Source organism: Narcine bancroftii, chromosome 1, assembly GCF_036971445.1.
Source record: "Narcine bancroftii isolate sNarBan1 chromosome 1, sNarBan1.hap1, whole genome shotgun sequence".
Lineage (NCBI taxonomy): Eukaryota > Metazoa > Chordata > Chondrichthyes > Torpediniformes > Narcinidae > Narcine > Narcine bancroftii.
In genome coordinates this window covers 294,694,313-294,715,323 of record NC_091469.1, presented here as the reverse complement: position 1 = coordinate 294,715,323, position 21,011 = coordinate 294,694,313, and the positions used below count along the sequence as shown (strand labels likewise).

The window sequence follows — 21,011 nt, the reverse complement described above, 5'->3', positions numbered from 1 at the left end:
TTGGGTCAGAGAAAGGACCGAATTGACATAAACAAAATAAAGGATATAGATAGGGGAAGATAGTGAGAAGCATTTTCCATTAGCAGAGTTGTCTTCATCGAGAGGACATAAATTTTGAAAGAAGGGGCAGGAAATTTACATTTTTCACACATCAGACTTGAGGTTTTTTTTAATCTACAAGTGTTTAAATTAATTTGTCATTTTTAAAAAAACTTAACTTCAGCAGTCAATTAGATTTAAAATATGACCATTTAATGGTTGTTAATTATAAAATTTAGAGCCATCCATAAATGTACAGAATTTTCTGTCCCGAGAAGAATCACAACATTCAACATGTATTAAAGCCTTCTTTGCAATTAGTTTCAAGATTCGTTCCTTGAGCTTTTCTATTTCCACCCGTCTTTGTTCCTTTTATGGAAAAAAATCCATTAAAATATAATGTAATAAAAGGTTATTTGTAATATTGGAATGGGGGAATTCGACAAGTTTTCAAAAACTGCTGCAGGGCAAACATTCTGCTTAGATTTCCGAAGGTACTCAGAGGATCTACTTACATCAAATAAAAAATTGCTAAAGATACAGGTCCAAACACATCCTTGAGCATCAGTGATAGCATCTTCACAATTTCACATCAGTAAACAAGAGATAAACCTGATGGAAACACAATGAAATAATTCCCCTCATGTCTTGGACAAAAATTTATCTGGTGATATTGTTCAACATCAACCTGTCAGAGGGATCGATCAACCAGTTCACATCTTCCCTCTTATTCTACCAAGTTGCTGGATCACAGCTCCAATAACCCGGGTTCAATCTGAATTTGCACATTCTCCCTGTAACCACATTGGTTTTCTCTCACATGCCAAACAAATGTGTTGATAGGTTCATTGGCCACTGCAAATTGCCCTTAGTCTGTGGCTGAACGATAGAATCTGGACGGGGGATTGACAGCAATGTGGAAGTATAAATGGGTGTTTGATGGTGAGCAGAGATTCAGTGAACTGAAGTTCTTCATTCCATGCTGTACAGCTCAAGAATTACAAGATCACAGGCTTGTCACTGTTGGAAAATGGAATGAACAAATGAAAAGCATCATGACTGAAAGGAACACTCAATTTCCTCCAATCTCACACTTCTTTCACAGCAATGTTCAAACAGAGATGCGAATTGCTTCCCTTACCCCTATTCACCCTCTCCAAACAAGGCAAATCACTCAGAAGATCAGAAGGGTGAATCATATGAAAAAAAAATCTTAAGTAATAAAACCCAAATGTTGCTATTTCATTTTGGTTTCTCCAAGTTTACCCATCTCATGTACATCCTTATTGTGAAACAATTCAATTTTCTTGTCAAATGGGAGTACAACATTGTTCAACATGGCCTTTGCAACCACCAAAACAGGGATTGTTATTGTCATTGGAAACATGTACGCCACAGGCACAAGGACTTTTCTTGCCATCCATTCCATGGGTCTTGATTCTTGTCTGTCGCACATCAAAACTCTATTTTGAGCAGAAAATTAGAAAAAGAGAAATAGATTAGAAACACCTTGCCAGCTCATACTTGCCAGAGTCAGAAAGTTTAGGATAAAGTCTCATCAGAGACCTGGGCTCAAATATCCAGCCTGTTACTGCAGTGAAGTACTGAGGGATGTTGTTGATTTTTTTTTTGGTGAGGAATAAACTCACAAGGATGTAAACAATGAAATAATATTATTCCCACAGCATTCCCACAAACTGGTGTGCCCTATGTCCTCTTAAATTAAGTCCCTGCTCCCCTACATATAATTCTACTGCCCCATTGAAAACCTTGACTGGCATTTATCACCATTCTTATAGACATCAGTGGTTCTCAACCTTTCTCGTTCCATTCACGTCCCACTTTAAGTAATCCTGATGCCATCGGTGCTCTATGATTAGTAAGGGATCACTTAAGGTGGGATGTGAGTGGGAAATGAAGGTTGAGAATCACTGCTCTGGACCCAATTGTTACTGAAATATTTTGCTTGAGAAAAATTGTCATTGGCCCATTTCCTTTGGAGTGATGAAACTGTGCACATAACGAGTCAATTGAGTACGATTAAAACGGTGGTTTTCAAACATTCTTCTCTGCAATTTTGTCTTTTGAAAGAATGTCCTTTTATCCTGAGAGTGGTGAACAAGAGCAACTCAGTTTACACTTGATGGCAGTTCCAGAATTTGGACTCTGTCTCATCTGCCAATGTCAATACGTAAATCAAAAGCCCACCATTGGTGATTTCATTTGTTTTCTCTCATCATCCACTCCCACCCCAGTAAAGATCAGCAGGAAAGGAAGGTTGATAAGAAATGCCTCTATAGCTCAGAATTCCATTACTCAGTGATCTGCAGAAAAACAAATGACGAGGTAAAAGGCAAAATACAAAATATGAAAGTCAGCAAAAATAAAGTAACAGCTTGGATTTCAAATTGAATCATTTGACTCGTGTAGAGCAGTGGTGCAGCTGTGAGAGCCAGCCAGTACATCACAGCCCCAGGGACCTGGGTTCCACCTAACCTCAGGTGCCATCTTTGAGATCTGTTTATTCTTCCTCCCACCTCCCAAAGACATGTGGCTTGATAGGTGAACTGACTGCTGTAAATTGTCCCCAGTCCATGGGTAAGCACGAGATTCTGGGGGAGGTTGATGGGAGAATAAAAGAAAATGGGATCAATGTAATTGGTGGCTTAATGATTCACAAGGAGTTGTTTGCCATTCCAGTGCTGTATCTATGACTTTAAATAATTGCCTGCTCATTGTGAAATACAGAAAAAAAAAAATTCACACTGGTATCTGTAGTAAATAATAGGCATCTTCACCATTAAATATTTAGTTTCTGATACTAATAATTTCTCTGATGAGTTGAAGATGTGATTCCCAGAGAGGGCAGGTTGAGGACCAGGGATACAGTGTTGCTGGAGCTCACCGGAGCACTGCTCCGGGCACCTCCTTAATCACTGTTTTTGGCACCTAAAAATGTAGCACCGAACCCCTGTTGAGGACCTATATTTGTAGGACAGGGATCATGAGACATTGAATAAGAGTCGACAGCCTGTGGAGAATTGAAAATTGGATGCGATGAGTGGATACACTCATCGAAATCTTGAAAAAAAATAAGACTGAAGGGGAAAAACAGCTTAATATGAACAAGATCAACTCTGAAGACAATAGAGGGAAAAATTAGCATTTAATTAACATATTTTAAACCACTGTAGCTATTAAAATGAGGTGGTAAGGGAATGTGATCACCAAATTACGAACAGAGAAAGAGAACAAATGGTAAACCGAAACAAAGCAAACACAAAATGACAATATTAAAGTGAGCAGAAGTGGCAGTCAGAACCACGAGTGGAAATTTGACCAAAAGAAATAAATCTAAAATAATTATTAAAAAATGACAAGTCACGTGCTGGGTCATGCCAAAATGTTGGGATGACAAACAAATTAACAGATGACTTCAAGGTAATGTCCTTACCCAGGGCGAAAGATGCTGTATCTGTCAAAGTTCAATTCCTCAACTGCAGCTTCCACTTGACCCTAATCAGAAGAACAATTTGCCCAAATTAAATTTTCAAAACTTTTCACAACCTATCCAAAGTTGTTCATTTTAATTAAAAGACAAGGGCAATTGGCCTGAGTCACCAAATTAAGTTGAAACAAATTCTGCAGGTAGTCTTCAAGTAAACTGCAAACGAGACATTCAAAATTAAGGAGGTGCAGCAGAGATTATACTGGACTTTGAACAAACTTCACTTGGAAATAGTGTGTCATTTTTGGTCTCCATTCATGTTGAAGTTTGATTTCTGCACAACCGCATCATATTGTACCTACAACTTAAGATTTAGTCTGTGCTACCTGAAGATGAATTACACTTTGCATGAAGAATAATTTCCTGACATTATTACTCACTTGCATTTTACTCATTTATTTCTTCTGTCTTAAATTGAAATGCTCTGGTGATATTCTGGCATCACTCTAGAAGACTTCACCACACAACCAGAGGTAACATTTGGCTGATCAAAGAGCACATAAAATGTGAAAAAGAAACACTTTCTGCCCTACGCACTCTTCATAATGGTGCAAAAGACCTCATTATAAATGCTATAGAAAAGCACTCAACGTAGTTTCTCAAACAAAACCCAAATACAACCAAATCAGATCACTATTAGAATAAATAGTGACTTATCACAGTGGGCCACACAGTTAGAGTGACGCTCTTACAGGACCAGAGTCCTGGATTCAAATACGCTGCTGTCTGAAAGGAATTTATACATTCTCCCTGTGTCTTTGTGGGTTTTCCCCAGTATCTCAGTTTCCTCCCACCCACCAAAACATACAGGATTTTAAGTTAATTTGGGTGTAATTGAGTAGCACAAGTTTAAATGGCCAGAATCGGCTTCTACCGTGTTGGAAATAATTTTTTTTTAATTTAAGAATCTTAAGGGGCAACTATCCCACTCTCTTTTGAAAATAAGATCAGGATTCATGAATGAGCAATCCTGTATATGACTAAGATTTCAAGAAGACTTTATTCCTGACCAACAACTTCCTCAGTTAGCACTCTTTCACATCATGATTGGTGCAACTTGGAACCATTTCAGAGTCATTGAAAGACATAAAATCGATTTTATTGTTGAGAAAGTCTATTATGGGGATGGAAACAACCCCAGGAAAATTCACCAGGCAGTGAAACTGTCCAAAATGTATTGTGTAAAAGGCTTGGGAAACTGAATAGCCATTGGTATGATCTCCCCTGAATTAAAAGCAACATTTACTTGTATATGAAATGTGAAAGCCCAGTCTCAAAAAGGTATAATTGTGTGAAACTTCATGTTTTCACAATGTACAACTGGGATGAACATTTTTTTTAAAATTTAGACATACAGCATGTGAGCAGGCCCTTCCAGTCCATGTCATCCACATACACCCAATTAACCTAGAAACCCACACAGAACTGGGTAGAAAATACAAACTCCTTAGACAGTGCCAGATTCAAACCAGTGTTGCGTTAACCTTAATCTTGTGGCACTGATTTCATCTTTTTGCCTACACCAGTATTTTTCTTTAACTTCCTCCACCCCATCCCAATACTTCGCCACTTCTCTCACCTTCTGTTCAATACCCTATCACATCTTGGTCCCTTACTAGCCTAGTTCCCCCTTTCATATACATAATATTACCTTTTTTTTTAAAAAAAAACATTAGTCTCAACAAAGGGTGCCAACCCAAAATGTTAACGGACCATTTTCACTCATGGATGTTGTCTGACCTGTTCAGCTCCTTCACAAATCAGCATCCTGGTAAATCTCTTCTGTACCATTTCCAAAGCCTCCACATCCTTCCTGTAATGGGGCGACCAGAATTGCACATAAAAGCATGCCAAATATATTTTGATCCTGGCTTTTCACCTCAATAGCTGCATGTTATTACCCCACCTGAGATCCTGGGCATAGTGTGAATGTCGTTCAAGTCATAAAGGTGAATATGTCACCTTATGCAAAGGTGACATCAATCAGGTGCTTTGATGGAAACATCAGAAAATCAGAACAAAATCACCAGGTCATTGACAGCTTTGTAACTCACGTTCACACCAAAATTAATAGCAGACTCTAGATTTTCTTACCTTGATTTTTGGATACAGCATTGAACTGCTCTTATCTGCTCCTTTTGAACTCTGCAAGGTAAAATGTGTGCATCCTCCGGCTTTTGCAAGCTGAGCCGACTTTAATACATAATCATAGTCCACACGAATAAAACCCTCCTGCAAACCAAGGAAAGTCATATCTGTAATGAGTCTGCAATGACAATAATGCATTCTATTGAGCAAGAATTATGTCTTGCACTGAACTTTTTCCAAAGTACAACATTTGCATTTAGGCACAAGAAAAGCACCACGCTCTTGAAAGAGACCATGTTGTAAATGCACGTTAAGATAAAAGAGTATCAAAGATTGATGAAACAGGTCAACTATAATGACTGCAGCAATGATGAAGGAATGAAAGAGAAAATTTAATGCCAGGAAGTGAGGAACAGAGTAACAGGGAAAGGTTAAACAGGTTAGCACTTTATTCCCTGGAGCGTAGAGGAATGAGGGAAGGTTTATAGCTGCCAGCTGACAGGCGGCACGGTTGGCGTAGCGGTTAGCGCAACTCCGTAGAAGCGCCAGTGATCAGGACCAGGGTTCGAATCCCACAGGAGTTTTTTATGTTCTCCTCGTGTCTGTGTGGGCTTTCTCCAGGGGCTCTGGTTTCCTCCCTCTCTTTGAAATGCACAGGAGGTTGTAGGTTAATCGGGTGGCACAGGCTTGTGGCCGAAACGGCCTGTTACTATGCTATTATCTAAATTTAAATTTAAACATTTTAAATTCAATAAAGGTATATAAAATTAGGAGGGATTCAAATAGAGTAAATGCAAGCAGACTTTTCCACTGATGTTGGGTGAGACAAGAATTAGGACATGGGTTAAGGGTGAAAGGTGATTATACTTAAAGGGAACATTAGAGGGAACTTCTTGCAGAGAGTGGTCAGCGTGTGGAACAAGCTGCCAGCTAAAGTGTGAATGTGGGCTCTATTTTGATATTTAAGAAAAATTTAGATAGGTACATGGATGGGAAGGATATGGAGGGATGTGGTCCAGGTGCTGGTCAGTGGGACTAGGCAGAATAACAATTTGGCACAGATGAGATGAGTCAAAGAGCCTGTTTTTGTGCTGTGATATTCTATGGTTACAAGAATTCCAGTCCACTAGGGCTCTTGTCCTTTTGAATACCTTCAAAAGATCTTGCAGAATATGATAATTTGTCACATCCTCTGATATAGCATTGAGCTCACTTGGTTTCAATATGATAAAATGCTTTCAAACAACAATTTTATTAAACTAATCACGAAAAAGCTGAATGGAGGCATAACAGCAAAATTCTCCTTAAACTCAATGAATTCAAGTGTGCACAGAACCAAAATAATTGAACACCTCAAACATCTCCCTCCCCATCCAGTTTTCAAAACCTTCTTTTCAATAAACTGACCGTCAACATTGGCCAAAGGGTTATCTTGGACCAAGGTCATGAAATTTATTGAAAAACGAAGAGAAAATAAAAGTGTAGCTTTTATCTGTAAACCATGAATTAGTCCAAAACAGTTGGGCAAATATCACATTACAATTAGGATGATCTGAAATAAAAAGTTACCTCCCACATTAATTATTGTTTTCATAATGATGCTGTTGAATGACATTTGGTGCCAAACTGACTTCAGTTGAATTTATCTTAGTTCTGTGCAATGGTTAGAGGAACGACTTTACAGCACCTGCGATCGGGAAAGAGCCATAGTTCAAATCCCGCGCTGTCTGTAAAGAGTTTGTTAGTTCTCCCTGTGTCTGTGTGGGTTTTCTTCCGGGCTTCGATTTCCTCCCACTGGGGAGGGGGGGGTGTAGATTAATGGGGTGTAAATATGGCGGCACAGACTTGTGGGCCGAAATGGCCTCTTACCATGCTGTGTATGTGAAAAATAAATAAAGACACCCCACTTACCCCCCCACTGGCCCATATGCCTCATTGTAGCAAATCCTCATAGTCAAGGATGATGGCCTTCGCTCCATTTCCCACAGAGCCAAGACACCTTTGCATGTATTTGTTTATCGTGTACTTGATGTGGCATTCCAAGCACACAACACTTGACAAATCAACCAATTCCAATGGCAATGGAATCCACGACGAATGGAGCTGTTGGATTTGTTGCAGCCTTCGTCCGCCTTCACAGCGATTGAGTTCAGGGTAACTTCGTCCGCCTGTTCCACTGTTGAAGACTTAGTTGGATTGTTCTTTGTCAGGGACCTCACCTTCGACCTTACCGCCATGGGTGACCTGACCAGGAGCTGAGCTCCAAAAGGCATCATTCTCAGGATCACATGACCACACAAGCTTCTCCACCACAATAAGGTGACAATCCACGGAGAAGCCCAAATGCCTACAGCTTATTTGAAAGGCTAGACAAACAGATCCACATGGAACAGAACTTAGAGCTTAAAAACTGCAGAAAATACATTAATTTGACCCACGCATTAAATGATGTTTGATTTCGTTGCCTTGAGTTCTTGGTCAATGTTCTCAGGCGGCAGTTGACAGAAGTCCTCAATGATTACCTGATAAAATCTAAACTGACACAAATACTATGAGCTCACTTTAAATCCAATTACACAGTGAAACCACATCAATACCAACCCAGCCAATAGAAGCTGGTGTCCTTTTATCAAAAGTATTGCAAACACACAGCAGCTCCTTACCCGTGAAGCGAGCCCACGCCACTATCCCTAACACCCACGCTCAACCATCATCCCCTCTCAATGGCTTCTAGTTGACAAGTTGCCTTGCTGCTTTTTTTTTTAATGAATTCACCCCAGACAAAGTAAAATATTGTTATTTAGCAGCCAATAGAATTAACCACAACATTTTCAAACACAGAAAAGCTTGCAGTCGGTTCCCTAGGTGACTTAAAAAATTACTTTGCAATGGAAAATTTCATGAAGAGAATCAGTCAAGTCAAAGTGAGCTGTGCACAAACGCAACCTCACCAAAAGGACGTCTGAACTTTGTAGTAAATAAGTTTCAGTTTTATTCTTCAAGGTATAAATATATGCAAAGAAAATTAAAACAAATTGAACTAAAACAGAAAATGGCACAGTTGGCATAGCAGTTAGCGCAAACCCTTTACACCGCCAGCAATCAGGACCGGACCGGGATTCAAATTCCATGGTGTCTTTAAGCAGTTTGTAAGTCGTTGCCCCCCGCCCCCCGGTGTCTGCATGGGCTTTTTCCAGGGGCTCTGTTTCCTCCCAATGTTCAAAAAGGTACCAAGGTGTAGGTTATTGGGGTGTAAATTGGGTGGCACAGACTCGTGGGGCAAAATGGCCTTACTGTATGTCTAATTTTTTTTTTAATTTAAATTTATTAAGTAACCAGTGATGATGTGGATAAAATGTCAGAGAACAGATGAAATAATTAAGTATAATTTCCCACAAATGTATCCATTGTCATTAAATCTGAACACAATATATCGGAGTGACATTTGTGTGTTGTCCCTTTGCCTCCACAAATTCAGTTTCTTTGAAGTCAGTTGAATCAAATTTCAGAGGATGTGAACAACATGCTGTGAGTGTGATTCGTGCAACCAATCAAAGGTAGCTTTCTAGGCACAGTATCGTTAGAAGGTTATTTCAAGATTCAAGAATTTGTCATGCAATGAAAGAGAGAATGTGATATTGCACAAAATTTTCTGTAGTCTACCCTAAAGCAGACAAGGATTTGCTATCAGCAAAAAATTGACCAAAACCCCTTACAACCAGAGAAAGAGAAGCAAGAGAGTTCCCCCTCCCCACCCCAGAGTCCATGAATGTCCATGGCTTCGCCTTCAGCGCTCCAGCAACCACACAGCCTTTAGTCCAAATCATCAGAACCCCAAGCTCCAGATGCACACCTTTGGCACAATCAGGAAGCCTCCAGCACCCTCTGGCATCCTGTTTGACATGTGCCACCCCTTCAGCCAGTCTCGAGCCAGCCTCCAGCAGTCCGCAGCCCGGTGCAAGTCCCAAGGCCGCAGTCGCCCGCATCCTACGTGGGTTCCTCACCTCGAGCCACCAACAGCCCGCTGCTTGGGTGTTCTTCAGCCTCAGAGCCCGTTATTGGTCTGCTATCAAGGTCACCGACCCGTTGGCCATCTCCTCTGCTTCTCTTTCTCAAGTGGGTTGTAAGGGGGCGGTCTCCTCATCTTTTGGTGCCCTGTGCCAGCCCTCCATTTCCCCAGAGTCTGAAACCCCTCATGGCAGTTGCTGATCATAGGCACCGCCTTCTTGGGTCCAGACATAACAGTCTAGGGATTTTAAAATGGTTATGTGGGCCTTTAAGTATGTACTGACTCTCTGAAAGAGCAATATTTATGCTGAGGAAGAACCCACCATCTCCCTTAAAACTGTTCTGAGTCTAAATGGTAAATAGAATGCCCAGAGGTTCTATGCTGATAGAAACATACCTAAGAGAAAGATTTTGACTGACTCTCTCTTGAAGAAAATGCTCTTGAACTTTGTCGAAAGTGGTAAAAGCACACCAAAATGCTGGAGGAACTCAGCAGCATCCATTGCCGATGTTTCGGGCCTAAGCCCTTTCTTCAAGGAAAAGGCAAAAAAACAGGAACCCTCAGAAGAGAGAAAAGAGTGCCAGTTGGGGGAAGAGTCCAGACCAACAAAAAGGTGTTAATTGGATATGATGAAGGGAGAGATGAGAATTGATTTTGACTGTGTGAAAGGAGACAGAGGGAAAAAGGGAAGGGGGGGGGGGAGAGAGAGCGCGCATGCGCTGGGCATTAGAAGTGGGGTAACGAAAGCCAGAGAAGTCAATGTTAATGCTGAAATTGGGAAGCCTTTAAGAAAAAACAAAGCAAATATGAAGAAGTGGAAGGACATGTAGATGGAATTGAGTAGGGGAAAACACAACACCTGGGCACACAAATTGAGCCAAATGGTTATTCTGGAACACTAAAAGCTAAACCTGAAATACCAGGTAGCACAGACTCGGGCAATTATTGGTTTAATCCCCGGTTAATTGCTCCAAAGTCAATTTTCATCCGCCTGCCCATTTATTCCTTCATCACTCAGGTGCAGCCAAACTCCGGAATTGTCCAGTTAACTAAAATGCTCATGGCAATAAATCCCAAATTTAAAGATTTGAAGTCAAACCACTAATTCCTTCAAGAGCATTTTGCAGATTTAGATTTCCTTTCTAAATCCGTATCCTATTAAATAAATAGGAAGCTTTAAACTCCAGAAAATCCTCTTAATTTGAGCATTACACTGCATTAGAACTAACAGAAGCTGATGAGCAGTTTGGACAACTGTCATTATTTCTTAATCCTCTACAATTCAAGAGGATCTCAAGACTTTTATAAACTGTTACCAAACACATTTAAAGTATGTTACCGTATGATTAAATAATATTCTATTTTAAAAACAGTTGAAGAAGAACAGTCTGGGGAAACTTGGCATTCACCAGATCATCAACATTGGGAGCAGAGTTGAGCCATTCTACCCATCGAGTCTGCTCCCCCATTCAAATCATGGCAGACGTACTTTTTTCTTTCCATTCTCCTGCCTTCTCCCCATAACCTTTTGATGCCCTAACCAATTAAGATCCGATCAACCTCATTTTGAAAATACCCGATGGCTTGGTCACCACAGATTCGCCACCCTCAGCCTGAAGAGATTTCTGCTCATCTCTGTTCTAAACGGGCATATTATAACCCTGAGTCTATGCCCTCTGGTCCCAGATTCTCACGACTGGAAACCTCTTCTCCACATCCACTCTATCCAGCCCTTTCAATATTTGATATGTTTTACAAGATCTCCCTTCTTTCTTTGGAATGCCAGCGAGTACTGGCCCAAAGCCATCAAATGCTATTCAAATATAACCCTTTGGACTCTAGCCATTTTTAACCTTTCATAATATATACTCCGAACTGGGTCCATGGGTAAACTACAGTCCAAACCAGCTGGTGGTTCGGTATAAAATTGCTCCTGGAAAACTGGGACACTAAATATGTGTGTTTGTTGGTCATCCCAGAAAACTGGGACATGGAGTCCAAAGGGTTAATTCTCTCGTTCCCCTCTTAAATTATACATAAATTATCTCTGGATCCACTCCAGCACAAGCACATCCTTCCCAAGATATAGAGCCCAAACCTGCTCTCAATATTCTAAATATGATCTGACAACTCCTTATAAAGCCTCAGCATTACATCTTGAATTTTATATTCTCGTCCTCTCAAAACGAATAAAACATAACATCTGTCTTCCTTATTACTGACTTAACCTGCAAGTTAACCTTTAGAGAATCCTACACCAAGGCTCCCAAATCCCTTTACTTTCTGAATTTTCTCCCCATTTAGAAAATGGTCTATGGCTTCATTTGTTCTACCAAAGTGCATGACCATACACTTCCCCATGCTGCATTCGCCCAACCCAAGTCCCTCTGCAGACTCCCTGCTTCCCCAACACCACCTGCCCCTGCTTCCCCAACACCACCTGCCCCTGCTTCCCCAACACCACCTGCCCCTGCTTCCCCAACACCACCTGCCCCCGCTTCCCCAACACCACCTGCCCCCGCTTCCCCAACACCACCTGCCCCCGCTTCCCCAACACCACCTGCCCCCGCTTCCCCAACACCACCTGCCCCCGCTTCCCCAACACCACCTGCCCCCGCTTCCCCAACACCACCTGCCCCCGCTTCCCCAACACCACCTGCCCCCGCTTCCCCAACACCACCTGCCCCCGCTTCCCCAACACCACCTGCCCCCGCTTCCCCAACACCACCTGCCCCCGCTTCCCCAACACCACCTGCCCCCGCTTCCCCAACACCACCTGCCCCCGCTTCCCCAACACCACCTGCCCCCGCTTCCCCAACACCACCTGCCCCCGCTTCCCCAACACCACCTGCCCCCGCTTCCCCAACACCACCTGCCCCCGCTTCCCCAACACCACCTGCCCCTGCATCCATCTCTTAACAACTTCTACAGATGCACCTCTAAAAGTATCCTGTCAGGGTGCCTTGCTACATGGCACATGCACTGTGTCATCCAAGACTACAAGAAATCATACAGTGCTGTGAATGTGGCTCAGGCCATCAGGCAACCCCCCATCTCATCCACTGACTCCTTGGAAAAGCAGACAATATTGTAAAAGAACGGCCACATACTCCTCACCCTCATCCCATCCAGAAGATGATTCACAGATGCAAGATCAAGCAGCATTACATTCTTGGACAATTTCTTGCCTGCTGTTATCAGACTCTTCAGTGAAGCTCAACAATCATAAAAAATTGTTGCCTTTATTCAATACCAGCTGGCCTTCTCTCTGAAACTTCTGTGCTGTGTCTTACTTGCTGTACGTTGTACGAGGTATTTAGCTGGACTACTTGCAAAACAAGCTTTATTACTGCATTCTGGTACATGTGAAAATAAGCCTGAACGAGATAATGCAAACACAGTGGCTGTTCTTTCTTGCAGAATATAACACATTGTTTTTTTTTCTTAAATTAAAACATGTATCAGTCTCGAGCAATAGAGAATGCAGACTTTACATAGAGCCATGACTGATTCGATGAACTAACTCTGGAATTTTCCAATTCCACAAGTTGGCCAACTTGCAGTCACCTGAAGGAGCCACAATATCTGCCTGATGTGAAAAATAAAGCCTCAATTGCAAAGTTGTATCAGTGCCAGCAAACATCGCACACTTGTAAATAAAAAACTTCTCTTTACCACACCAGCTTTGCCCCTGGTTGTTCCTAAGCAGCAGAATCCTACATCGTGTCCTTGGAAAGCAGATGAATAGTCATCCAGTTTTTCAAAATCCACAATTTCTTGGATCTGTTTTAAATACATAACATAAAATCACTCAGGTATAGAATATATTTTTAAAAAGCTAAAAAAGACATTTTAAATCCATAAACCATAAATTAAAAATAATTTCCACAATAGCTAGGGGGTAAAAATTTTAAATTTAAATTTTTAAATTTCGAACATGCCCTTTTGGCTCACAAGCCATGCTGACTAATTACAACCAATTGAGCTACCCCACTGGTACATTTTTAATGGTGGGAAGAAACAAGAGCACCTGGAGGAAACCCATGCAAACACGAGGAGAACGAACAAACTCCTTCCAGACAGCGCCAAATACAAACCCCCGATGCTGGCACTGTAACAGCATTGCACCGACCATCGGTTAGAAACAAAAATAACTTATTTTCTGGTGTTGAGAAAGGTGTCTTTATTGAGGACCATCACTTTGAAATGTTGTATAGAAGGAATGCAGTATTTCCTGTGCCCCTTTTTTCAGCTGAATTTTCACAGATCATTCTTCACTGCCTGCACCCGAAGTCTGAGATAACAGCTAGTTTTTGACTCATTCAATGTTGCCACTAGAGTCAAAAATAAAGGGCTCAAAAGATTGCCATCAGATCTTTGCTGTCCCTGCTTGGGTTGGGTTTTGAAGGAAGAACAACACCTCAGCTGTTCAGAGCCCAATGCCTGTCAAATAACAAGAGTCTGCTCCTGACCACACAGGAGTGATCCATTAGGCAGCAGTTTTGCTGCTGCACTAGAAAACTGCAGAGTTGATAACTTATTTTTTAAAGGAGAAAAATCAATGTCCGTTATTATCTTTTCAGTTCCTGAGCAAAATTTTTTTTTAATGGTTTCAATTTTCAGATTATTTACACACCTCACTCCTGTGGGTCACTGAAATCACATGGCTCTTAACACAACCTGCTCCACTTAAGTCAGTGGTTTCAACCATCTCAGCCTTTTAAACTTCCCAGCTCTACTTGTCCCAATCATATTCTCTTCCCTCAATCACGGTTATGTTATTTGGATCATTGTCAAGTACAGTAATTGGGAGTGCTAGCTTTGCATAGCATGGCCCAATTTTACAAGGACAATGCTTTCCAAATATATGATTGGCAATCATGCATTTTGGAATCTATTAAATAGATATTGAAAGCCTCAGGACTTTCAGAAATTGCCTTAATGTTTAACAACATTGATTTTAAATGTGTTTGAATCATTGATTAGTTTCTCTTTTGTACCTATCTCAAAATGTTATTCTTCATCACAGTAAATTGTAACCTTCCATACCAGGATAACATCGTTAAAACTTACCACATTTTCATACATCGCATCTTCAAAGGTTAGCTTCCTCCTACTGATCAAAGTGACCTTGGAAAAGAGCTGACTTTTCAAAACCTCCTCCAGGAGCACTTTTCCTGTTTCCCCCGAGGCTCCAAGAATAAAGCAAGATTTATTGAGTGTTCTATACATTTCTCGGAGTTCATGAATATCTTGGGACATTCTGGAATGCAACAATAAATGATAAACATCAACTTTCTGCAATTATAACAAGTATATTATCTTAAAATGAACTGGATAGTGAGTTTTCACTGTGAACGAACATTTTGCTTTCAACCCAGTTCCACAATCTCTGAGCTCACTGAGAAAGACCAACACAGGACCACAGGTAGATGGAAATACTGTAGGCAGTGCACTCAGATTCAGATTTATCGTCAGTGTACATACACATCATCACATACAACCCTGATATTCTTTTTTCTTCAGGCAAGGCAGAATTACCACTTATTGTCAGTGCAAAAAACCATTCAACGTACACATGTAAACAAGTAAAGAAATTAAACAATCTGGCAGTGCAATACAGAGGGGGAGGGGGGGGGAAAAAAATCTTCCACCACACATCTGTAGAAATTTGCCAGGGTTTCCGATGTCCTTCAACCATTTATCCTCAGCTTTCGCCCTTCCTAATGAAGTAACTCAAGGTTCTTAGTACCCTCCTGAATGTGCACGGGTAACGTCAGCGTGGAAGAAATTTTATGAAGAAAGGATTGACTCTGTTACTAACATAATTGGCAGACATCCCATTATAATATAGCAGCTATTCAGCAAGACATTATTTAGAAGCTGTTGTAGCCTTAGCCATAGTCAAAGACGTTAACAGTGGTTGTTCAAGCATTCTTCTTCAAATTGGACAAAACTAAAACTTTAACATACAGAAATTGTAATAAAGGTCTTGATATTGTTTTCAATGGGTTTATTTATGATTTAATCCTATTTAACAGCTTGTTTGTGTCTGTATAAATATATGTGCTTGTAGAAGTAGATTTTCGAGTCGATAAGCAGGGAAGACTGCTCTCCAATTATACATCATGTGAAATAAAGACTGTGAAACGATACTTGAGGTCTCTTATCAGTCAATTTTGTTCACCGTCAGACCCCAGTTCTGTCTGCCATACTTGCTGCCAAGTTTCCCCAGGAAGGAAAACAAAAGGTAGCATCTGCCAAACACGATACAAGGTCTGATTAAAAATAATTGCAGTGATTGGAAATAATTCCAAGTGGCACTGGAAAAACTTCCCCCTCCACCGTACAGATTACAAGTCCAGGAAACGCTGAATGCAGGCAAATGCTACCATCTCGGGCAGACAATCTGGCTGGCGCAGACAAATTGGTCCGAAAGTTCTGGGCCTGTAATTGTACCCCCTTGGCCACAAGGGCCAAATCTAACCTACACTTAAATATTGACAGGGAAGCGGCCTCAACTACTTCCTGTGGCAAAGAATTCCACGCATTTACCACTCTCTGAGAAGAAATTTTTCCTCATCTCAGTCCTAAAAAAAAATTCCCCCTTATGTAGGTTCTTGGGAGTCACTATCTCGGAAGATCTTTCCTGGAACCAACACACCAATGGCATCATGAAGAAAGCCTCTACTTCCTCAGGAGTTTGCGGAGGAGCTAGTGGAGTTGTTCAAGTGAACCTGTACGGAGTTGAGGGCCGACATGACCTGTTTCCGTGCTGTAAATGGTTATATGGTTATTGTTATGAGTCTCTTGGGCACTCTCCAAAGCTCTTGCAAAGGCTGTGAGGCACCGATATGTCTCGCATTAGCAGAGCTCCAGTACTTCAAATAGATTGGTTTTAAAGTGTTTGTATGTGACCTACTCTCACAAACCTTTCCCAATTTATCTCCCAAAAATATATCTATCTACTCCGTCACCATATAGCCTGACTCATTTAAAGAAGTCCTCTTACCAGGTGTCCCCAGGACCTGGTGAGGGACAGGAAACCACATTTTTCCATGGAGTCCTTGAAATAAAAGAAATTGAACACACCCAATACATTTGTCCTCAAAGAGTTTGTGTTTTTAAATCAGTTTTCACAACATAGATATGCCCCATGTGGGGCATTGACTGTGGTTGGACAGGCCCAGTGCATCAAAGAATGCCTGAGCCCCACCCTGTGTGACCTGAATCAGAATTTGTTTTGCAGCAGTATTATCACAGAGCAAACATTCATATAAACCACCTGACACAATATATAAAAATAGTGCAGTGTGGCTCATTGTTCATTCAGTCTGATGACAGAGGGAAAGAAGCAGAGACCCTGAACCCTTCCCTGTTACCTATCACTCAGCGAAGTTCCTGCTTCAGAATTCTCCAAGTTGTGAAGCAACCACGCCAACGGCAGCACTAAAATGCCGAGGATCAGGAGCGTCGCGTTACCCCAATTCATTGCTGGAGCTTTCGGAGCTGCCATTTCCGCCTCGTCCACTGACGGTGGTGCTGCCCCCTGTGCTGGAGGACACGCCGATGGGAACTGCGACTGTGCTGCCCCCTGTGCTGGAGGACACGCCCATTGGAACTGCGACTGTGCTGCCCCCTGTACTGGAGGACACGCTGATGGGAACTACAACTACACTGCAAAAGACCAGCTCCTTCAGATTCAGATTTATTGTCATACCTGACATCTACAACCCTGAGATCCTTTTTCCCACGGGCAAGACAGAATTACTATTTTGAACACTGAGAAGTATCAAGTTCAGTGAGTTCACACTGAGTCTGGACACAAATGTTACAACCAAAGGTCACTTTATTGAATACTCGGGAAGCAAAACAGGGGAAGATGTCAAATGATACTTAATTACTCCACTACTTAATAGCTATATTAGGTCGGACTCCGATACCAGTGTCTGCCTATCTTCTACACAGTACAAGAACTATAATAAAAATGCAAGCAGGCACATTGACACAAGGGACTCCAATACAGGTGGCTGCTTCGCCTACCACACTCTCCTGCACATGTCCACATGTCACAGACAGGGACTTTCAAACACATTCCCGATTCCTTGTACCACTGGGGGTGCAGCTCTCTGCAAGCACTGATCCATTGCAGTACTACAGCTCAACTCGGTGTAGTGCACACCTTACCCACAACTACTCCACCGATATCCATAGTAGCGACCTGACATGGAGCGATGTCCGGGACTTGGATCAAGAGGCAGGAAGAAAGAAATGTGGTATGCATTGATGTTTATTCTGTTCTGAGCTGGGTGTCTGGCCAATGAAGACACTGAATCATTTAAATTAGCCAGCGGTAAGGTGTGCACTAATGGATGGCCGGAGTCCAACCTGATTGGCAGGTGATGCGACTTCCGAATTGGTTTCAGACATGAAGGTCACATGATCCTCCACAATCCATATATAATATTTCACCCCTCGGAAGTCACATCACTCACCAATCACTACAAACAATGAATCGAGTGTCTCTAAATTGCTAGTGCAAAGAAAACTGTACACAACATACACATATTAACAAATAAAGAAATATAAACAAAATTACTGTTCAATAGAGAAATGAAAAAAATCAATAAAATGCTAAAGTAAGAGTCCCCTTTATTAAGTCCTTAACTGAGTTTGTGATACGCTCTATTAGTTACTCCAAAGACTGATAGGGAGGCGATAGGCTTTAATACACTTCAGATTGTAGCTGGCCTGACTCCATATGCTCGAATGAATAGATGGAGGTGGGGAGGGAGGTTGACCTTTCATGGCCAGGTCACAAGGGGAGGAGCTACTAGGGAGCAAGTTATCAGTGTGAGGGGGACAGCCACTCATACATTGCAGTATATACATAACACCACAGTTTGTTGTTGAGGAATCTGATGGTAGCAGTTGTTCCTGATCCTGCTGGTGTGAGTCTTGTGGCACCTCTTTCCTGATGGCAGCAGCGAGAACAGAGCGTGTTCTGGATGGTGTGGATCCTTGATGATCGCTGCTGCTCTCTGATGGCAGTGTTCCCCATAGATTTTTCTCCATGGTGGGTAAGTGTCCACTACCTTTTGCACTCAGGGTATTGGTGTCCCCATACGAGACCATGATACAACCGGTCAGCACACTTTTGCAGAAATTTGCCAGGGTTTCTGTTGTACCAAACCTCCGCAAATTCCTGAGGAAGTAGAGGCGCCGATGTGCTTTCTTCACGATGCCATTATTGTGATGGGTCCAGGAAAGATCTTCCAAGATAATCACTCCCAAGAAAAATTTGCTCACCCTCTCCACCTCTGATCCCCCAGTGATAATCTTGTTTAGACGGAGGGGATAGATTAGTAAGGAGAAAAAAATCTTTTTTTTAAACTATTATAACAAACAAGTGAAGGGGGGGTTTAAATTACAGATTACGGATCATATCACAGAACAACACGATCACATCAGAGAAGTATAAAATATCTTATATAAGGGAATTTTCTGAGTATTATTTGTATAATTTTTGTATTCAATATTATTTTTGGATGTAGTATGAGTTATGATTTAATTGTTTAATTATTATAATTCTAGAATTGTTGTCCTGAATGAAATAAGATATGTAATAATTATGGTTCTGCTTCTAATTTACACTCGATATGTGGCGTGTATATGATATGGCTGAGTACATCTTGTGTAAAGTGTTTATGTTAAACTCAATAAAAATATTTTAAAAAGAAAGCAGCCCCTATTCTCAAGGACCCCTCGCCACCCAGACCATGCCCTCTTCACTCTGCCACCATCAAGAAAATACGGTACAGGAGCCCGAAGATGAGTACTCAGCGCCACAAGGGCAGCTTCTTCCCCGCTGCCGTCAGATTCCTAAATGATCAATGAACCACAGACACGACCTTATTTTGACAGTTTGCTTTTCTTGCACTATTTTTATTTATTTTGTAAGGGGTTTAAATAAATGGTTGCACTGTGACGCTGCCACAAAACAACAAATTTTGTGACATGTTCATGACAATAAATTCAGTTTCTGATTAAGTTACAGGGTAGGCTCAAGGTGCTCGCAGCCTAGCTCTGATTCTGGGCGATGCTGGCTAAATGATGCTCACGTGTCTCCACACAGTCTGTTTGGTAAACTCACAGGCACTGAGCCGAGTACTTAACAGGTAAACCTCATGACATAGGAGCATAACATCCAGCCTGGAAAGTGTGACTCAGGTGCCATGCTTTGTTCTGCAAAACGAGCGTGGCTGTGGCCATTTGGCATTATTTGCTGATTAACCTCTCTTGTTAATTAATGCCTTCAAATGTTATACATTCATCTTCTGGAGACAGAGAGTGAGAGTGTAGTCAACAACATGTATCCTGGGAATTCCAGAAAGCATGCCGACTGGCATTCATTTTAGTGTCTTCACTAGTCAATCAAAATGCATTGCAGTGAAGTGAATTCTGCTTCATATTTATCAAAACGTTTGCTTTTATATTTACACCAAAATGTCATTGGCCACAGATTTAATTCAGTAGATTTCACAATTGCCCTCAGTCCATAAATATTCATGATTTTTAAAAAATTAATCAGTCTCGGGATGTGGATAATGCCTGGTGGATTCCCTGGTTATCATTGCCATTTTGAAATTTAATTTTTAAAATAAATATCATTTAATTAGTTCGAATCGCCAACATCCACGATGAATCTGATCAATAGTCTAGGAGTCCATCTGCAAACTCAGTGCCTTCAACTTGATGCCACCATACTCACAGACATATTGCCTGAGGTAGACATACAGCACTGTAACCGGTCAATTTGGCCCGACCAGTCCGTGCTACCCAAATTACACCCCATTAAACTACACCCTGGTATGTTTTTGAAATCTTGGAGATTCCCTTGATTTGACCTTATTTCTCATTGGCCACACTGCTTTTGTTTTGGACTATCTACTCACCCCTCACCCTTATATCCTCCATTACCCTCACATCTGCCCTTTTCCCTCTGCCCCCACATGCAACAAGGATAGGATTCCCCTTGTCCTCACCTACCACTCCACGGGCCTCCACGTCCAACATATCCTCTTCCACAATTATCGCCAACTTCTACGTGATCCCAAAACTAGACACATATTCCCCTCCTCTCCCCTCTCCACCTTCCCTCTGTAACTCCCTTGTCCACTCCTCCCTCCCCACCAATTGTCCCCTTGGCCCCTATCCTTGTGACTGCAGGAGATGCTTCATACGTGCCCTTTATCGCCCTTCTGAGTGAAGCAACACTTCACTTGTGAATCTGTAAGAAGTTCTGTCTTAAGGAAGCACCCTCTATCCACTCTGCCACCATCAGGGTGCCTGAAGACAAACACCCTT

General features: G+C 41.7%; 1 protein-coding gene across 1 annotated transcript; it reads right to left on the bottom strand.

Moving 5' to 3' along the window:
* Positions 1-230: 230 nt before the first annotated feature.
* htatip2 (HIV-1 Tat interactive protein 2) lies at positions 231-17,203 on the bottom strand. The gene is made up of 6 exons (XM_069904913.1): positions 17,027-17,203; positions 14,718-14,907; positions 13,320-13,427; positions 5,642-5,779; positions 3,494-3,555; positions 231-1,502 (listed from the first exon to the last, which is right to left on the bottom strand). The coding sequence occupies exons 1-6, from the start codon at positions 17,158-17,160 to the stop codon at positions 1,277-1,279; spliced, it is 858 nt and encodes a 285-aa protein (XP_069761014.1). The 5' UTR covers positions 17,161-17,203; the 3' UTR covers positions 231-1,276.
* Between the last annotated feature and the right edge of the window lie 3,808 nt (positions 17,204-21,011).

Excerpts from the sequence above, each read along its gene's own strand:
- htatip2 (XM_069904913.1), bottom strand. The coding sequence starts at position 17,160 with ATGGCAGCTCCGAAAGCTCCAGCAATGAATTGGGGTAACGCGACGCTC. Across the intron at positions 13,428-14,717 it reads ATGCGATGTATGAAAATGTG|ATCCAAGAAATTGTGGATTT; the intron begins GTAAGTTTTAAC and ends TATTTAAAACAG. Across the intron at positions 3,556-5,641 it reads TGCTGTATCCAAAAATCAAG|GGTCAAGTGGAAGCTGCAGT; the intron begins GTAAGAAAATCT and ends TCTTCTGATTAG.